The sequence below is a fragment of the Solenopsis invicta genome, chromosome 2, assembly GCF_016802725.1.
Source record: "Solenopsis invicta isolate M01_SB chromosome 2, UNIL_Sinv_3.0, whole genome shotgun sequence".
Taxonomy (NCBI): domain Eukaryota; kingdom Metazoa; phylum Arthropoda; class Insecta; order Hymenoptera; family Formicidae; genus Solenopsis; species Solenopsis invicta.
The window spans coordinates 12,285,329-12,301,431 of record NC_052665.1 but is presented as its reverse complement, the minus strand read 5'-3'; the positions used below and the strand labels follow the sequence as shown (position 1 = coordinate 12,301,431).

Genomic DNA, 16,103 nt, shown 5'->3' with positions numbered 1-16,103 from the left:
TTTTTTAACAGTTCAAAATTACTGGCGCACGATACTGATAAACATCTGTTTTTCTACGGCAGTTCCAATTATTATTACATCCTTCTCAAACTGATAAAACATAACATTAAGTAAATGCAACTTTTTTCATTTTTAAAAGTTTTTTCCACTACATAAATTTAATCAACATAAATTTTTCGCTCAAATAATCGTTGAATGCCACTTTTTTATACATAGATGTAATACGTACACATAACAATTAATGGCGTTACCAGACTTCTGTAATAATATTTACTGAAATCCGGTATAAACTTTTGCTCTCATCCAATATTTAAGTAGAGAAAAAATATTAGCAAGCAAAAATAATTCATTTATAAACTTACAAAATATTTTTATCAAAAAAAATTATATAAATATATTTATTTAATAAACATAAATGTTTTTTCGTGTACTAATTTTTATTTGTTCATACTGTCATATTGTTTTGTGATTAGTATAATCAAAAAAATATATTACTTTAAAAAATAAAAAAAAAATTTCACAGAAAAGCAATCTTATATTAACAGAAGACAAAAGTCATAAAAAAATACCAAAGAAAGAAGATTTTAAATAAAATATTCACAAAAAAATAAAATCCATTTAAGGTGAAATAGATGGAAACAAGCAGCAGAATTAATAAATATTTATTTGCATCTATTTACAGATTGATTTATCCGTGTTTTATAGGTTTAAATTATGCATCTTGCCACCATACATACACAGAAAAAATACTTTCAAAATGTTTTTCGTATCTGTTGTTATAATTGCAATGCGTCGCAATTGTTAACTCTCTGACGCATCAAATATTTTGGTTTTAAAAATGTACATACCTTGCTGACAGCAACTTATTATCAGATATCAAAAACACATGTGCTTCTTGTCTTAAAAACGTTAAATGCAAATAACCAAGTCTGCTCAAATCAAAGAATCTTTAAAAATTAAGATCTTTGTGATAAATTTTATTTTTTTTGATAATTTTCTCTCTCTTTTTCTTTTATTTTTATAAAGAAAATAGACAACGCTATACTAGTGAGTGCTAAATCATCTAATTTCTATAAATTTTTTACAATTCTATTATTTTAAGAAAAAGTCTTTCGTTATAAATATTTTCCCATGAACTTCGCTCTTCACCGATATCCAGCTGATTTCTGTTTATAGTGAACTTTCTCCCACTTTACGCTGCTCTATTTCTATGCTTGTAATTTTCCTCTTTTTCATCACTTCTATCTGCTTCGCAATGTCGATAACAGTACAAACACAATGCAGAAAACATCAGCAAATCTTTTTTTCATATCGTGTTGATACCCTTCTTCTGCAATCGCAGAATCTGTGTATGTAACGTATGTATAGAGATCGAATGTCAAATTAATCGCGATTCGTTATCTGGTCGTGCTCGACATGTAAGAGCAAATATAGCCAACATTTTTATTGGTTTTGAGAAAACTGGGAATGATGCAATCCTAAGCGAGGTCGACCACACATTTGATAAAAAGAACTGATAAAACAACAGTTCTTTCGTAATAAACATATCGTAATTTAATTGCTAAATTTGTAAATTATCATCTCGTGTTTATTAAGTTTTCGTAAAAATGCAATCCAAATTTTTATCAAGAAAATACAGATAATCTATTGGTCATTTAATCTATTTTGCATTAGAAGTCATTGTGAATTATTCATGTAGCTTATAATTGTCGACAAATAGTATATGTAAAATATTTGTAGGCGTAGGTTTTATTCCATTTATCATAAATATGAATAAGTTTCAAAATATTAAATTCAAAATCAAAATAATCTGAAATTCACAGGTCATTCCCTTTTCTTTTCTACGACGAGAGTTGTGAAACAGCCGAATTACTGATTAAGCCGAGTCACGCTTGTATCACGTGCACCCGTCTAGACACATTGACCGTTCATCTTCATCATGAAATGATCACATGTCTCGGAAATTCTCTAAAACGCATGTTTAGTGAAGCTTTTCATGCAGCTAAATCGGCAATATACTTTCTTCATTTAAAATTTTAGTTTTATTTAGACACTTACCGTCATCTTTCTTGAAGACTATTATTTTTTTAATTTTTTTAATTTTGCAACGATATAGTTTAAAACAATACATTACTAGTTTCTTTGTGTATTAGTGATAAAGACTCGATTCAAATTTTATATAGCTTTGTTTGATTAAAAAAAGCATGTATTAGAGTATAATACAGATTATTTGTACAAATATCTTTTAGTTTAATATTATTACAAACAGATAAAAATTTCAATTTTTTTTAAATAGTCAACTAGAAAACATTCAAGTCATAGTGTATCTGAAATCGTTGTTTTGTTCGAAATCTTGTTGCAATATAATATTTATTGATCCTTCGGCTTATAACTAACAAATAACAAATTGCGGTACAGCCTGATCACAAATTCATTTTTTCCGAGTCGTCCCGTTTGACGTTTGCGCAACTAAAATCAATTGTGCCGTTATTTTGAACGTGATATAATATTTAATTTAAAATCTCATTATAATACACGCTTACAATAAATTAAATTAATGCACGATTCAAAATTGTGATCGTGAGATGTACTTAAAATAAAAAGGTCGCTATCTTTGAAAACTCAAATATATACAAATAACACAGGCCAACAAAAATTTTGATCTTAAAACGGTAGTATGTAATAACGAAGGTTTTCGGCATGGAAGAACCAAATCCGTAGTCCAAATTGATCCATCACGTCAAGTTTCCGAACTATTCTAATCTTAAAGTTCTAAAAAAGCCTATTTCGGGAATTTTTAAGTTAAAATATTTCGTAAATCTGATGTGATAGAGAAATATAGGCTACAAATTCAAATTTAGCATGAAAAAAATCTACTTACCTATGATGTTTTATAAACGGGTCAACACAGTGAAAAAAATTATATATTACAAGTATGCTCATCACACTTAGGCCCGGTTTTTCATTATCCGGTTAACTTATGGTTAAATTTAACCTGATGTTTTATCCAATGAGCTTCACTCATGATGATGCCATAGGTGAAGCTCATTGGTTAAAACATCAAGTTAAGTTTAACCACAAGTAAACCAGATAATGAAAAACCGGGCCTTAGCCGAACTCAGAGTCATGAACAGGAACGTGGCAATCCCGTATTATTTTATTCATAACTTTTTTATTTTTTAATTTCCTTGGTTCTTATTGCTTTTTTTGCCTTTTTTGTACTTTTATTCATAATATTTTTGTAAATTTTACATCAATAATTCAACATCATTTTTTTTATTTTCTTGTTATAAAATTGAGCTTTTTATTTTCAAATGCACTTTTTAAAGATTTTCTCTTGTGCTGATTTATTGCTGGTTCCCGTTCGTGACTCTGAGTTTTAAAAAGTGTGTTGTATAGCATACTTGTAACATCTAATATTTTACAAATATGCTACAAATTTGGTTTTAGCACGCCAAAACCTTTGAAATTACGTACTGCCGTCACAAAAAATATATATTTGTAGTTCTATGTAATTAATTGTAACAAATGTTTGTTTTTAATTCGTTTAATTCTTTTGTCTCCTGCTCCTCTTTTTCTCGCTGTATCTCTTTCCATTTCATCAATCATTTCCACTATCGCATTTTTAATTAACTCTAGTAGTCAAGATAGAAGCAAAAGTGTATTTAAAATATTAATGTACCTCCACAGACGTAGTTAGAAAATTGCAAAATAGTCTTGGTTGTCTTTATTAAAATTAACCTCGACTGACTCTTATAAGTTACACAAATTATGAAATCAATATTAAATTTGAATTATTAAAATTTTTTTACTTTGAATTATTGTAATATTTCTTCATGAAAAGTGATTAAAATATCAAATAAATTCATTAAAAATTAATTAAGTCATACTTTATTATAAACTATTAATTATATTATAATTCTTGAGAATATCTAAATAAGGTAAAAAAAGAAATGTATATGTAAATTCGAAATTTATTTCTTTTTTTATATTCATTTCTTGTCTTAATTTTTAGAGATCGATATATTTTGAAAAGTTAAGTCTGTAATCTCAAATCGGCATACGGAATAAATCAACATCTTATTCATTGAAATTCTTGTTACATCGGCTGTTGCAAATTTTTGCTATCTCAGTATTAATTAAACATTCTGATTATTTGGTCTAGAGCATTAAGAAACAGATTAAGAAGTAACTCTCTTTCAAAGTCCAAAAGCTACACGCACTGACATCGTTCGCTTTGGACTGTGTACGCTATGTTTTCGTTGCTATGTGTTATCTTTTCCAAATGTACTCCAAATGATTTTTATACAATTGCACAACACGTTGCATTAGCGCTTATATTGTGACTAATACCGAATATTCCTTGGAAGACTAGGTGATTTTTTGTGTCTAAATATGCAACGTTCGCGTCAAATGTTGCATTATCGCGACGAAATTGGATTCTCACAAAAATGCTGAATAAGAACGGTCGAATTGGCAGACGGCCAACAAATTTATAACACAAATTATTTCATTATGCTAATTAATGTCTCCTATCCTATTTTACAGAAAAAGAAACAAAGCAATATACGACAAAAATCATGACAAGCGCAGATTAAAGGTAATAACTGAATGGAATATAAAGAGATGTCGTCTCAGTTGCTATAAATATTTTTAATTTTTACTTTTTGAAAGCAAAATCACAGCTACATATGATGTGGTTCCATAATCATTAATATAATAATAATATTAATAATAATAATAGAGCCTACACATCCGCCTTATAGATTCGAAAGCTACAAGGTGGATATGATAGGCAAAACTTCAAATAATAAAAATAATAATAATTAAGAATAGTACATAGAATAATGCCCACATGCTCGCCGTGTAGGTTCGAAGGTTACAAGGCAAGCATGACGGGCAAAATTAAACAGTAATAATATTAATAATAATATAATAATAGATAAAATTATATAATAGCTTCTTCTCTCTTAGATCCATACAGCGGATATTTTAGCACTAACGACCATACGATAGAATCTCTCTAGCTTTTCTCGAATAATAGTACGCTCTACTGGTATACTGTTTCGCTTTATTCGCGTCTTGCTTCCGTTGTCGTTTCCGGACAATGACCACGTTATTATATATGTATATCTCATATTATATAATAATATATATAATAATCTCCATAAATTATATATATTATATATATAATGAAGGTTCTCCCCATATTTATAAGGCAACCATACGCCATTGTTAGTAATCTTCTTTCTTTCTCACTCAACATTCAATCAGAATTCACCTCTCGTAATTATATTCCAAGCAGGCGAATTGCTCACTCTCATTCGACTATTCCTACTGTTTTTTTCTGTTCGCTCTCTTTCCTTTTTCTCACGCATCCCTATCGACTCTAAATACTAAATAAATATTATACAGATTTGTCTATCGACCACATGCCGTATCTTCCTTAGTCCCGCGCAAGTGTCTCTCTCGACTTAACATAGTAAAACAGTACTTCGACTTTTACAGCGTGGTTTTATGGCACTTGTTTAATGGCTGGACTCTAGCCTCTCCACGTTCCCGATGCGAAACATATCTTCGGTTTTGAGAACGATACCTTTTCTTCTTTTGCTTCTGGGATTTGGTATCCGCTCAATATCGCGTTACATCGTCGATACGACACACGATACCGCGAGACCGATGAACTTTCTTCGCGATTTTTAAATATTTGCCGCGTAAGGACGACGCACCGTCGACGTGGACAGGATCGATGACTATCGACTTGCTATGGAATGCTACTATTGTAATATTTCAGGAAAACTATTATTAGAACACTGAGATCCTCGGTTCACTTTCGAGGGATCAGTTCAACCGATCAAAATATAATCGGCCCTTTTATAATTATCGCAATTGATCCGTTTCACCTGCCTATTAATGGGTACTTTAATACTATAAAGTAGAAAATCGTAAGAATTAAATATGACGTTTTAAATATAAAATTTTAATTTTTCATTCCTTTTGCTGTTCATATTGTCGCTTTCATCAATGTATCTTTTCATAACTACGGCTTGTACGGATGAAATTTCTAATTGAAATAAATAATTTTGTCATTATTTATCGAGATGTTAATTTTTATATATAGCATCTTATAATCATTTGCCTCACAGTTATTGCCGCTACGTAACTGATATTTCTCTGCAAAAGCTCAACATGTTTTCGTCAATAAAGTACAACTTTTTGTTACAGCATTTTTGATATGTGACATTTTTAAGTTTTGTTCTTTATAAAAAATTATTTATGTTTTTGTCGAGTATGAACTTTGATAGTAACAATGTTTGTTGGAGACGATATCTTTTTAAATTCATGGTCGACCAATGTCTACGACATAAATTAGAGCGGTTGACTAATCACTTAATACGATAACAAAACAGTCATGACGATATCTTAATTGGGAGCAGACACATTCTGGTTCTGGTAACATTACAAATATTATAAATTTCTTCACGATATATTTAAGAGATAACGTTTGAAAGTTCTTTTACTGCTGATGCAACATAGTGAAATTTTGCATTTTTTTAGAGAATAAGGAAGCAGATTTCTTATTAATAAACTTTCAAGTAAAATGTTGAATACAATTCTAAGAAATCTTTAATAAAATGTTCATGTATCACTCTTTAAAATCAAATTTTACATATAAAAAATCAGAGAAGTTCTCGGCGATGATAAATTGTAAAGATTAATTTTTTTTTCTTTCAAACAAATTACAAATATTTCATTAAAAATGTAAAAATTTTAGAAAATGGCCATTTATAATAAATATTGGCGACTATACTCCGCGACGTTTTATTTAGTTGCTGTATTTTTAAGGCACTAACGTCTTTCGTTTGCTATTAAATCTATGATCGTTTTTCGGCCAGACAATTGAAATAAGATTCAGAAAAAAGATTTTATTTATATCAGAAATCACGCGATACTAGGAACCACGCAATATCAGAAATCACCGAAATCAATAAGATTGTTATTAGAAATTGTTATCTTTAAAATTAACTCTTTCTTCTAAAATTAGAATTCAGAATCTTCGGTTGATCCATTTATAGATTAGACATAGATGTATACGTAAACATCCATTGTAACTACGATATACTGCTCCGAAATTCGATCATAGCTACAAATAAGATGTAGGTCTAACAGTGTGATCTAATCATCGATTCGGTTCTGCTGTTTTACTAAACAAATAGCTTCCTGCGTATCCGTTGTACGTTAAATTGCTAAGGCACGGTCCTACAAAAGTTCGGAAAAGATCCTAAAGGCACCTCTCGCCGAGCAGTCGCATAACATTTTCTGCGTAATTACGTTAAATTATCCGCCGAGAAGATATGCGTGTGTCTCTTTTGATGTCTACGCGAGAATACACATACGCATTAAAATTCTCCGGATACACTTCTTATCATTCATCCGGTGTTATATCGCTCTTTGTGCAAACAGACCGTATCTCGTCTCAAAGATAACGGACAGATCTGATTAGTACAAGAATTTATTCTTCTCGGCTGCATCGGAAAACGAGAAGGAGCGAGGAGGTGCTCTCAATACGATAAGAAGTGTATGGTGAATTATGCGCAGGAAAATAAACTTGCTGAATGAAAATGGAATCGTATATCATCGTTGAGCTTGCTTTAGGAATAGAAGAAGCGAGAAATTCCTGCCTTGAACAATTCCTACTAATCACAATACATATACACTGTACACACATATATTAAACAGTTTTGCATTACATCGATCAGCGACCGTTTTTATTTTTTTTCTTTTTTTTAGAACATACTTTGAATATATCTCTTTTCTTTCCTCTCTTTTTTTTCATACATATATAATTTCTGTTTCTTCAAACTTTTAATTTTCACGTTTTCTAACTTGATCGTTCAACGACCATCGCTCTCTTCTCCATTTTATCTTCCATTTTATCGTGTGTCTTAGCTCGCAGTCTTTCTAATTAACTTTCAATTTATCAATACTGTTTGTAATATTCATCGCGTACCCTCCAGAACGTGATTCACGTAAAGTACGAAATATACGTTATCTTTTTCTTCATTTTATGCATTGAACCTCTAATGAATCATTATTATCATTGCACAATCAACTCTCAATTATACAAATCAATTAAATAATTACAGTTACTAATCAAATCAAATACGAAGCAACCGTTATAGTAATTTTTACAGTAAATATAAAAGATGATCAGACAGATAAAAAGTACTCAATATAGTAGCTATTATTAAATTTTCTCGTTATCAATTGCGTAATAGGAACGTTAATAACGTCGATATAACGCAACAAGTATTTTTAAAATTTGCAGTCTAGACGATGAATGATAAAATGATATCTTTCGTTTCTTCAGTGCCAAAGCGAAAGATATGACCATCGCATTAATCCCTACTATCTCGCAATGTATAGAGAATATCAATCAAATTCACCGATTTGCTACTTCGTATTACTGTTTATCTTCATTCTTTATGAACATTGCATTAAACTACTCTATAATCTACATCATCGGAAGGACTTTACGTGGAGGGTACACAGGATGACACTAACAAAGAGAAAAATGTATAAGGTTCCTTTTCTCTCCTATTAAATATTACAGTTTGTCTTTTTTTCATACTAAAGCTATATTATAGACTTGTCTTCGTATTATTGTCTTAGTGCTACGCCAAATTCTCTCACGTTCCTCGTTCTTGTTCCCGGTTCCCAAGAGTCATGGTCCGGAAGAATTATATTTTGAGATTCAACTATACGATAAACCTCGCAATTCTCGCTTGCATTTATCAAAGTTCCGTCTTGTTCACTCTTGGAAGCGTTTTTAGAGTCCGCAAAGATTGCTCGACGATACGATTGTGTTTCTTCGATTTTTCATTGTCAATTCACTTTTCAGTAAATTGACTTAGACTCTATATACGAAGAGACCAAATTGCCTCAACGTTTTCTCGACGTAGCCACAGATACCGAACGTATCTATTCGAAGATCTCGACCTAATAGTATTCATTTCGAAGATAAACGTTATTGACTAGCCCCCTACCTGTTGCCACTGATCATCCATATTACCAGGAACGCTGCTCGATCGTGAACGATCGAGACACTCGAGTGTTCTTTCGGGGAATGTCTATAGGGACTAGGAATTTGTCTTTTAATAGGCGTCTTCCGGAATTTCACGGATGGACGTTTAGATTTTTTTTTTACGCGGGACAATTATCGACGGTGGGTATCGATCGAATTGCGACAAAGTCGTTGACTAGTCCTCTACCAGTTTCGCTCGATTTTCCACCTAGTCAGGACAAGATGGCTATGCCATTCTTTAGGGAATGTCTACAGGGACCAAGGTAATGTTTTATTATTCGGGCGTCCTGCCACATGCAAAACTTCTACGGGAGATCGTTAGGAGTCCATGTGTCGGTACTTGTGCGCCGACATTTGCGCCAGGCCCAACACTGCATATTGGCACTGCAGACAATGATAGTGCGTTTGCTTGCCAGAGTGTTGACACTGCACAGCTCCGCACGGCTGACTGGGCGTAAATTTCTGGAAACCCGCCGCCGCGATACTGTCCAGTTTGGCGTGTTGTCGCCGATGAGCGACCACCTTGTTCGTATCTGTGCAGACGAAATCGCACTTCAAACAGTGAAAATGTGACGCCTTGTTCTGCATTGATCCAAGGGACGACGTGTATGCGCATTGAGCTCTGCCACACGGCACGTTGGCTCGATACTGCTGGAAATCACCACCCATCAAGGTATCCAACCGTTCGTGCCTTGCAGTGTGCTGCACAAAACGAGTTTTGTCGCAGAACGAATAGCCACAATCTTGGCGCATGCAGTGGAAGTGAGTCTGATGTTCTCTGTAGCCGCAATGAGGGTACCTGCAGTCTTCGTTAAATCTGAATCTGTAACAGCGATAAAATAAAATTGAATTTTCAGCTAAGCATTCGCAAAAAAGTCATACCAACCTAACATATCCCTCTGGTACAGGCTCGTCCTTCAGCATACGCATTGAATGATGAAGTCTTTGCTTCTTGGCTTCCGGTGAATTAGCATCTGGTGGTGAGAGAGATCTTTTGTTCAGATTAAGATTAGCTGCCAGCGAGGCTAGGGGGTTCTCATCTCTCGCGGGTGGAAGAAAATTGGTCGGTGATATACCGGGCGCGAACATTAGCCCAGGTCCACCGGCGTACATTGCGCCGTGCTGAAGAAACGGTGGTAGAGCCTGATTCATCAGAGCGATCTGTTGATTCATTGCGGCCATCACAGCAGGACTTGGGAAGTGAAAACCATGACTGAGATCAAGCTCGAAACTTGTTGGTATCGAAGGTTGTTGCATATTACTAGGCTGAATTGGCGGTTGCGGCAATTGACCGTTTTCGTGACTATCTATTATGGTATTGTTGCCTTCGTCCCTACATATAATTTCAGATGGTTCTCGCTTAACGTTTGGGACATTTTGCACACCGATATCGATACTGCATCTCGGTTTCTCCAATTTGATATCTTTCGATTGAGAATGTTGGTTGAGGGTCTGCTGCATCTGTCGCTGCATTTGGCTCTGAAAGTTCTGAATGTTCTGAGCTATCTGAGCATTCGGCGATATAAAGTCATGCTTCTGCGATAGTTGCGCGATGTAATCGTGCTGTAGCTGATTAGGCGATGGGCTGACTATGTCGTGCTGCTGCTGGCTGAGAATGGCACCAGTCGAATGCTTCGCTATATGTGCCACCAAGCGATCTAACTCGGAGAAAGCCTGATTACACGCGTTGCAATGATAATGATTCTTGCGTTTCAATTTGCAGAACGGTCTGCTGCAGCTTTGTTCTGGTCCGTATAGAGTGTGCGACGAGGTGGAGCTCATAGATGGCATGACTGGGGATTCTGCAATGTCAAAGTTTTCTTTGAGCTCGGATCATATGTCCACAAGCGCGAGAGATATAGAAAAGCTAATTTACTATAAGAACACTCTCAAAAGCACAAAACATGAACGAAGAGAGACAGACGAACCTTGGTGCACGGAAGTTCGCATGGATAGCACGACGCCCGGAAGTGCGGGTTCGCTCGGCGGTCCACTGACCGGATAATAGGTGCCAGCCGCCCTCACCACTAGCAACAATCAACCAAACAACCAACACTTCAAATATACCGCCCGTTATAAATACAGCCACCGTGTGTATATAGTATATACATCAAGAAAATAAAATAATAAAACAATCTCCTGATACATAACAAACAACGGAAAACATCAAAGAGTGTTCTACTTCAACGACAAACGCAAAGTGTGACTTATAAACTGGTGTGCGACTACGTGCGAAAAGAGCATGCATACGTTTTGGAGTGGAAGAAAATATTTAATGTGTTCTTCGAAAAAAAAAAAAAAAAATTGGCAAACAGAATTTACCCAAATATTGATATTAAAGCGCACTGATTTGTGCATCCTTCTCTCATACTTACCGGTGGTCTTGCCGTTGTCGGGACTCGCAAGCTCGGATTCCTTATCCTCGATTATTGACCTGCTCTCCTGATCAGCTGCCAGCATACTCTCGTCGGGCTTCTCAATCAGCTCGGCGGGATTTTTTACTTGGATTCTAGGTTTCGTCTCTTGGATCAACGACTGAAGTTGTGTTTGACATTCTTGATTACTCGATTCTTGATTGCAGGATTCGACGTGACCGGAAGAGTGTTGCTTCTCGTGCAATGCCATTGTCGAGTATCTAACAAATGAATATCCACAATTCGGTCTAGTACAATGGAAATGACGATTAACACGATTGCTGTGACAGCCAGGCAGTCGACAGTCGACCATCTTGTCATAGAAGGCGAAGCCCGGCGGTATGTCAACGTTGTCGTGAAAATCTTTACTATGCATGAGCAATTGGTCTGGCCGATCGGTGGAGAAATGACACCGTAATTGTGAACAATGATGGTGCCTGGTCGATCTAAGCACGCAAGCCGAGTCCGGACATCCTTCCGAGTTAAACGTAGCGAATCCTTCCGGCTCGCCTAAACTGTTCGAGGGTGATATGCTACCTTCTCGATCATCCATTAGCATATTAGATGTTAAATTAGGAGTTTGCGGTTTGGGAAGCTTAAAACTCGTGAAGATCGCTTGCGGCGAATCGTGGGTATGTGTCGCAGGATCACCGCCCGACCAGATTTCTATTACGCGATTTTTAGGCGGTCTACCACGCTTCCGCCTGAACATCGCATCGATGTCTGTCAGGTGAGTCAATGTAACGTCAGAAGATAGAGCGTGCGAGGAACAGGAGAGGTTTAATTGCCGGCTGTACTCATGGATCTTGTAATGCTGCAATCTGCGAAACGGCTTGTCGGTAGAAAGTATTACTTCTCGGCAGTTTTCCCAATTACAATGATAATGCTTTTCTTTGTCTGCGTACGGACAACTGTCGTCGCAGCCGCCCTCTTCAAAGAAAGCATCCGTTATGCGTTCCTGCGTCTCATGCTCCTTTAGATGTTCTCTGACTTCCCGGGGATCTTTCAAGGTCGCTCCGCAGCGGTCTAATCCGCAATGATGGTGCTCTTTGCCTGCGTTACAAGCGCAATCCGAGGTAGCCGGTACCAAATAGGCCAATTCGGCGGCGGTGAGCTGTTGAGATTGTTGATGTTGCTGCTGATTGAGATTAACAGAACTTCCGCTAGCTGTAATGGTCGTCGTTGGGGCGGTGAGATCCATAGCGAGGTCGCTCGCGCTTTGGAAAGAATCCTCCAAGGAATAATACGACGGAGAACCTCTCCCTTCGTTCGAGCTCTCACCGTTCAGACTTAAAGATAAGCTTTGAGCGCTCAATTCATCCGGCGCCCATGATCCGGGTGGACGAACACCACCTACGGCGGTGATCTGTTTGTACTTCCGATAAGCCAGTTCTGATTCGTGACGCTCGTGTTTCCGCTTGTGCGAAAAGAGCTGACCGGAAGAGTGCAAGACGTAACTGCAGTGCGGTCGTATACAATGAATGTGATTGCAAACCCGGGAGAATCGGCACTGATCGAAGGGACAGGCTTCCGATTTCATAAATTTTTTGAAACCGTCGCGCGATAGTTGTTCATCCTTGATGTGATAAGACTTGTGCTTGTCTAAAAAAATAAAATAAAAAGTTATTTGTAGAAAATATCTCGGAGATTTGAAACAACGACAATATAATAAGATATGTTAAATAAAAAATTTATCAACGTATTCATTTCTCAGCTTAAGAATTAATCAGAAACGTTTGACATGTTAAGTTCTCAGTGAAAGGTTTTGATTGACGATAGTTTCTATTTGGAGCGCAAGCGAGCATTAATCACGCAAGCATTCGTTTCTTACCCATATCGGCCTTATTTTTGAATGTAAACCGACATCCCGGTCGACGACAGTGAAAGTGCGTGGTCCGTTGCCCAACGAACGGACAATGATCAGTCGCGCAACTCTCGGTGGCTCGAAATCGCTGGAAGCCCTCTTGTATTATGGCCGAGTCCTTGCGATGATAATTCGCGTGCATCTGCACGTCCGATGTCGATATGTACACCTTGTCGCAATTTTCGTGAATGCAATGATAGTGGGTCTGCTTTCTGTTATGCGGGCAGGTACGGCCAGGGTGCTTTTCCGAACAATCGTCTGTCGGTGAGTACCTCATAAAACCGTGCTGCAAGGACTCGTCCCTTTTCTTATGCCACTTGAAGTGCCTGATCATTTCCTCCTTCTTCACGAACACCCTTCCGCTACAGTCTAAACAATGAAAGTGCTCCCTGCAGCCCAGTTCCTTGCAATACGTACTGCCGCATTCTTGACTGGATGTATATCTCCTCACGTAGCGAGAATAATCGATGATCGGTTGGGACACCGACGTCTTAGAACCACTCATCAAAGAATCCGCTACTGGAGACATACTCTGCCTGAGTAACGCTGAAACAAAAGGAGAATCTTATTTATTAAGTTGAATCGACTATTTGTAAAATATAAAAATAAAATATTATATACTATGTATAAAAAGATAGGTCATTGAACAAGGATGTTGAGAGTTTGTTTCCTTTTTGCTGTATATAATACATATCCCAGTAAAAAAAATTTTTTGTATATAATTATATATTTTGTATTTAATTATATATAATTAAATATAAAATTCATATATGTCCATATATGGTATACAAAAAATTTTTTACCAGGATAAATAATATATAAAACAAAATATACAGAATTTGCCAAAAAATCTCGGTCAAGTAACTCAAAAGATTTTTTTGATAATGCTTTATTTTCGAGATGTTAAGTCGTTCTAGAACTTCTGGAATACATTGTATATGATCCCAGAACTTCATTTAGTCCTTTTCAGCTGTTTTTACAAAATTTACGTTGTATCTATAAATAAGTGTATCATGCAAAATTATAAGTTGAAGTCGACATGATAAAACGCATAATACACATAACGAGTAATAAACAAAAAAGTATTTTATGAAAAACAAGATAAAAAGATATCATATAACATTTGACAAATATTACACATTTTATTATATAACATGTTATACAACTATTTAAGAAAACTAATACTCAATCTTTTGTTCATTGGCCTATTACTTTAGTATGTTATTATGTTGTTAATACGAGCTACACAAGAAAAAACTAGTTTTATAAATTTAAAAGTAACAGCAAATTTCGAATTTAAAACTCGACGAATCTCGGTGGATCACAAACTGCCCTAGAAATCTGCGCTATGTTTCTCTCGTCATGACTTTCCGTGCGAGCCAGATGAGTATTCGGTCGATACCAGCTGGCTCGCGGATATACGTTCCTCCACAGGCAACCATCTCATTTTACCGACCGTGTGTTCTGAGCGATACCATCATTCTGGATAATACGGTTCACGTTCGCATCGCCAGAGGAGACGCGCTATACCAGAATGACTTCTGATACACATACCGCGAGTTATGAGCGCACCGTTCGTCGACCTAGGGCATTCTCCCGCGCGACCGAAAACTGGTTGTCCGATGGGCGAGCATGGGTATACGCCGCGAAATAAAGGAGAGAGCGAAAAAAAGGAGGGCGCGGGAGAGGAAAGAATGGCCGGAGTAAAAAAAAAAACTATCGGGCCGATCGCAATACGCATATGCAAAAAGCACGGCGTGGCCGCGGGCGAGGCGGAGGCGCGTGAGCATTTACTTCGGCGTGCGCGTTCATAGCTCTCCTAAAAGACTCGAAACGGCCGCGGCACGCAAGAAAATATTGAGCGCGAGACGCAATTCGGTTGACCAATCCTCGCTCGCGATAATTATCTCCCGAGGTAATGCGCACACGAGAGATGGAAATAAACTGCGCGCACACACCACACCGTTCTCTTCCCCCTATTTTTTTTTTTTGCCTAAACGAATAATTCTACAGTTAAAGCACTCTCAAAGCGGTCGCATTTACATTTCTTGCCAGGATGTATTTAAATTTTATTATTCGGGCATATCGAATACCGTGGACAGCAAACCTCTTCCACAAGAACGTTCACTTGTGCTTTTCCGCCTGGAGGTACCTTGCGTACAATAATGCTCGTAGCCAGGAAAAATTATCAGAAAAAACGATTTTTTTTCTTAGTTTTTTCCTTGTCGTATTTTTTCGTTTTTTTCCTTTTAAGATAATATCATCTTTATTGTCCCTTACGTCAACGTTTTTAAAATTTTTTTTCACATTTAAGTGCTCTAACGAATGAGTAACTCATCCATAAAAGAAAGACTGCTGTCATTATTACAATTGTATTTTTGGAGAAAAAGGGAAAAATCTGATTTTTCCTCCACTCTATTTTTTCCAAAAAATAAAAAATAATCATACCTTTTTATTACAGTCAGTTTTTTCGTTATCTTACAAAAAAAGAATTGTTCAATTTATTCCTTGATTTCATTTTTCTAAAAAAATTAGGAAGACTATGTACACCGAAGAAACTTGAATCTATAAAATTGGGTAGCGGGTCAGATATGACTTGAAAAGATAATCACATACAACAGTAAGACCATATCAGCGAATTAAAAACAAAGAAGACTGCTTTTCGTTGATTTATCGGGCATTGGAGGATCCGATCATAGAACGAGCTACAAATCATGGGTCGCGCTGCCCGAAACCGAGC

At 36.2% G+C, this 16,103-nt stretch overlaps 1 protein-coding gene across 3 annotated transcripts in view; it reads right to left on the bottom strand.

Annotated features, from left to right (window-relative positions):
* Window positions 1-4,634: 4,634 nt before the first annotated feature.
* LOC105196821 (zinc finger protein castor homolog 1) overlaps window positions 4,635-16,103 on the bottom strand; it is a 93,303-nt gene continuing 81,834 nt past the window's right edge. The window contains exons 7-11 of one of the 3 annotated variants that reach the window (XM_026135454.2): window positions 13,331-13,909; window positions 11,461-13,101; window positions 11,014-11,112; window positions 9,972-10,887; window positions 4,635-9,908 (exon numbers count right to left, since the gene is read on the bottom strand). In XM_026135454.2, the coding sequence (XP_025991239.1) occupies window positions 9,404-9,908; window positions 9,972-10,887; window positions 11,014-11,112; window positions 11,461-13,101; window positions 13,331-13,909 (3,740 nt within the window). In that variant the 3' untranslated portion in view covers window positions 4,635-9,403. The remainder of the gene's footprint in view (window positions 9,909-9,971; window positions 10,888-11,013; window positions 11,113-11,460; window positions 13,102-13,330; window positions 13,910-16,103) is intronic. The other 2 variants (XM_039457860.1, XM_026135455.2) reach the window with 2 other exon arrangements.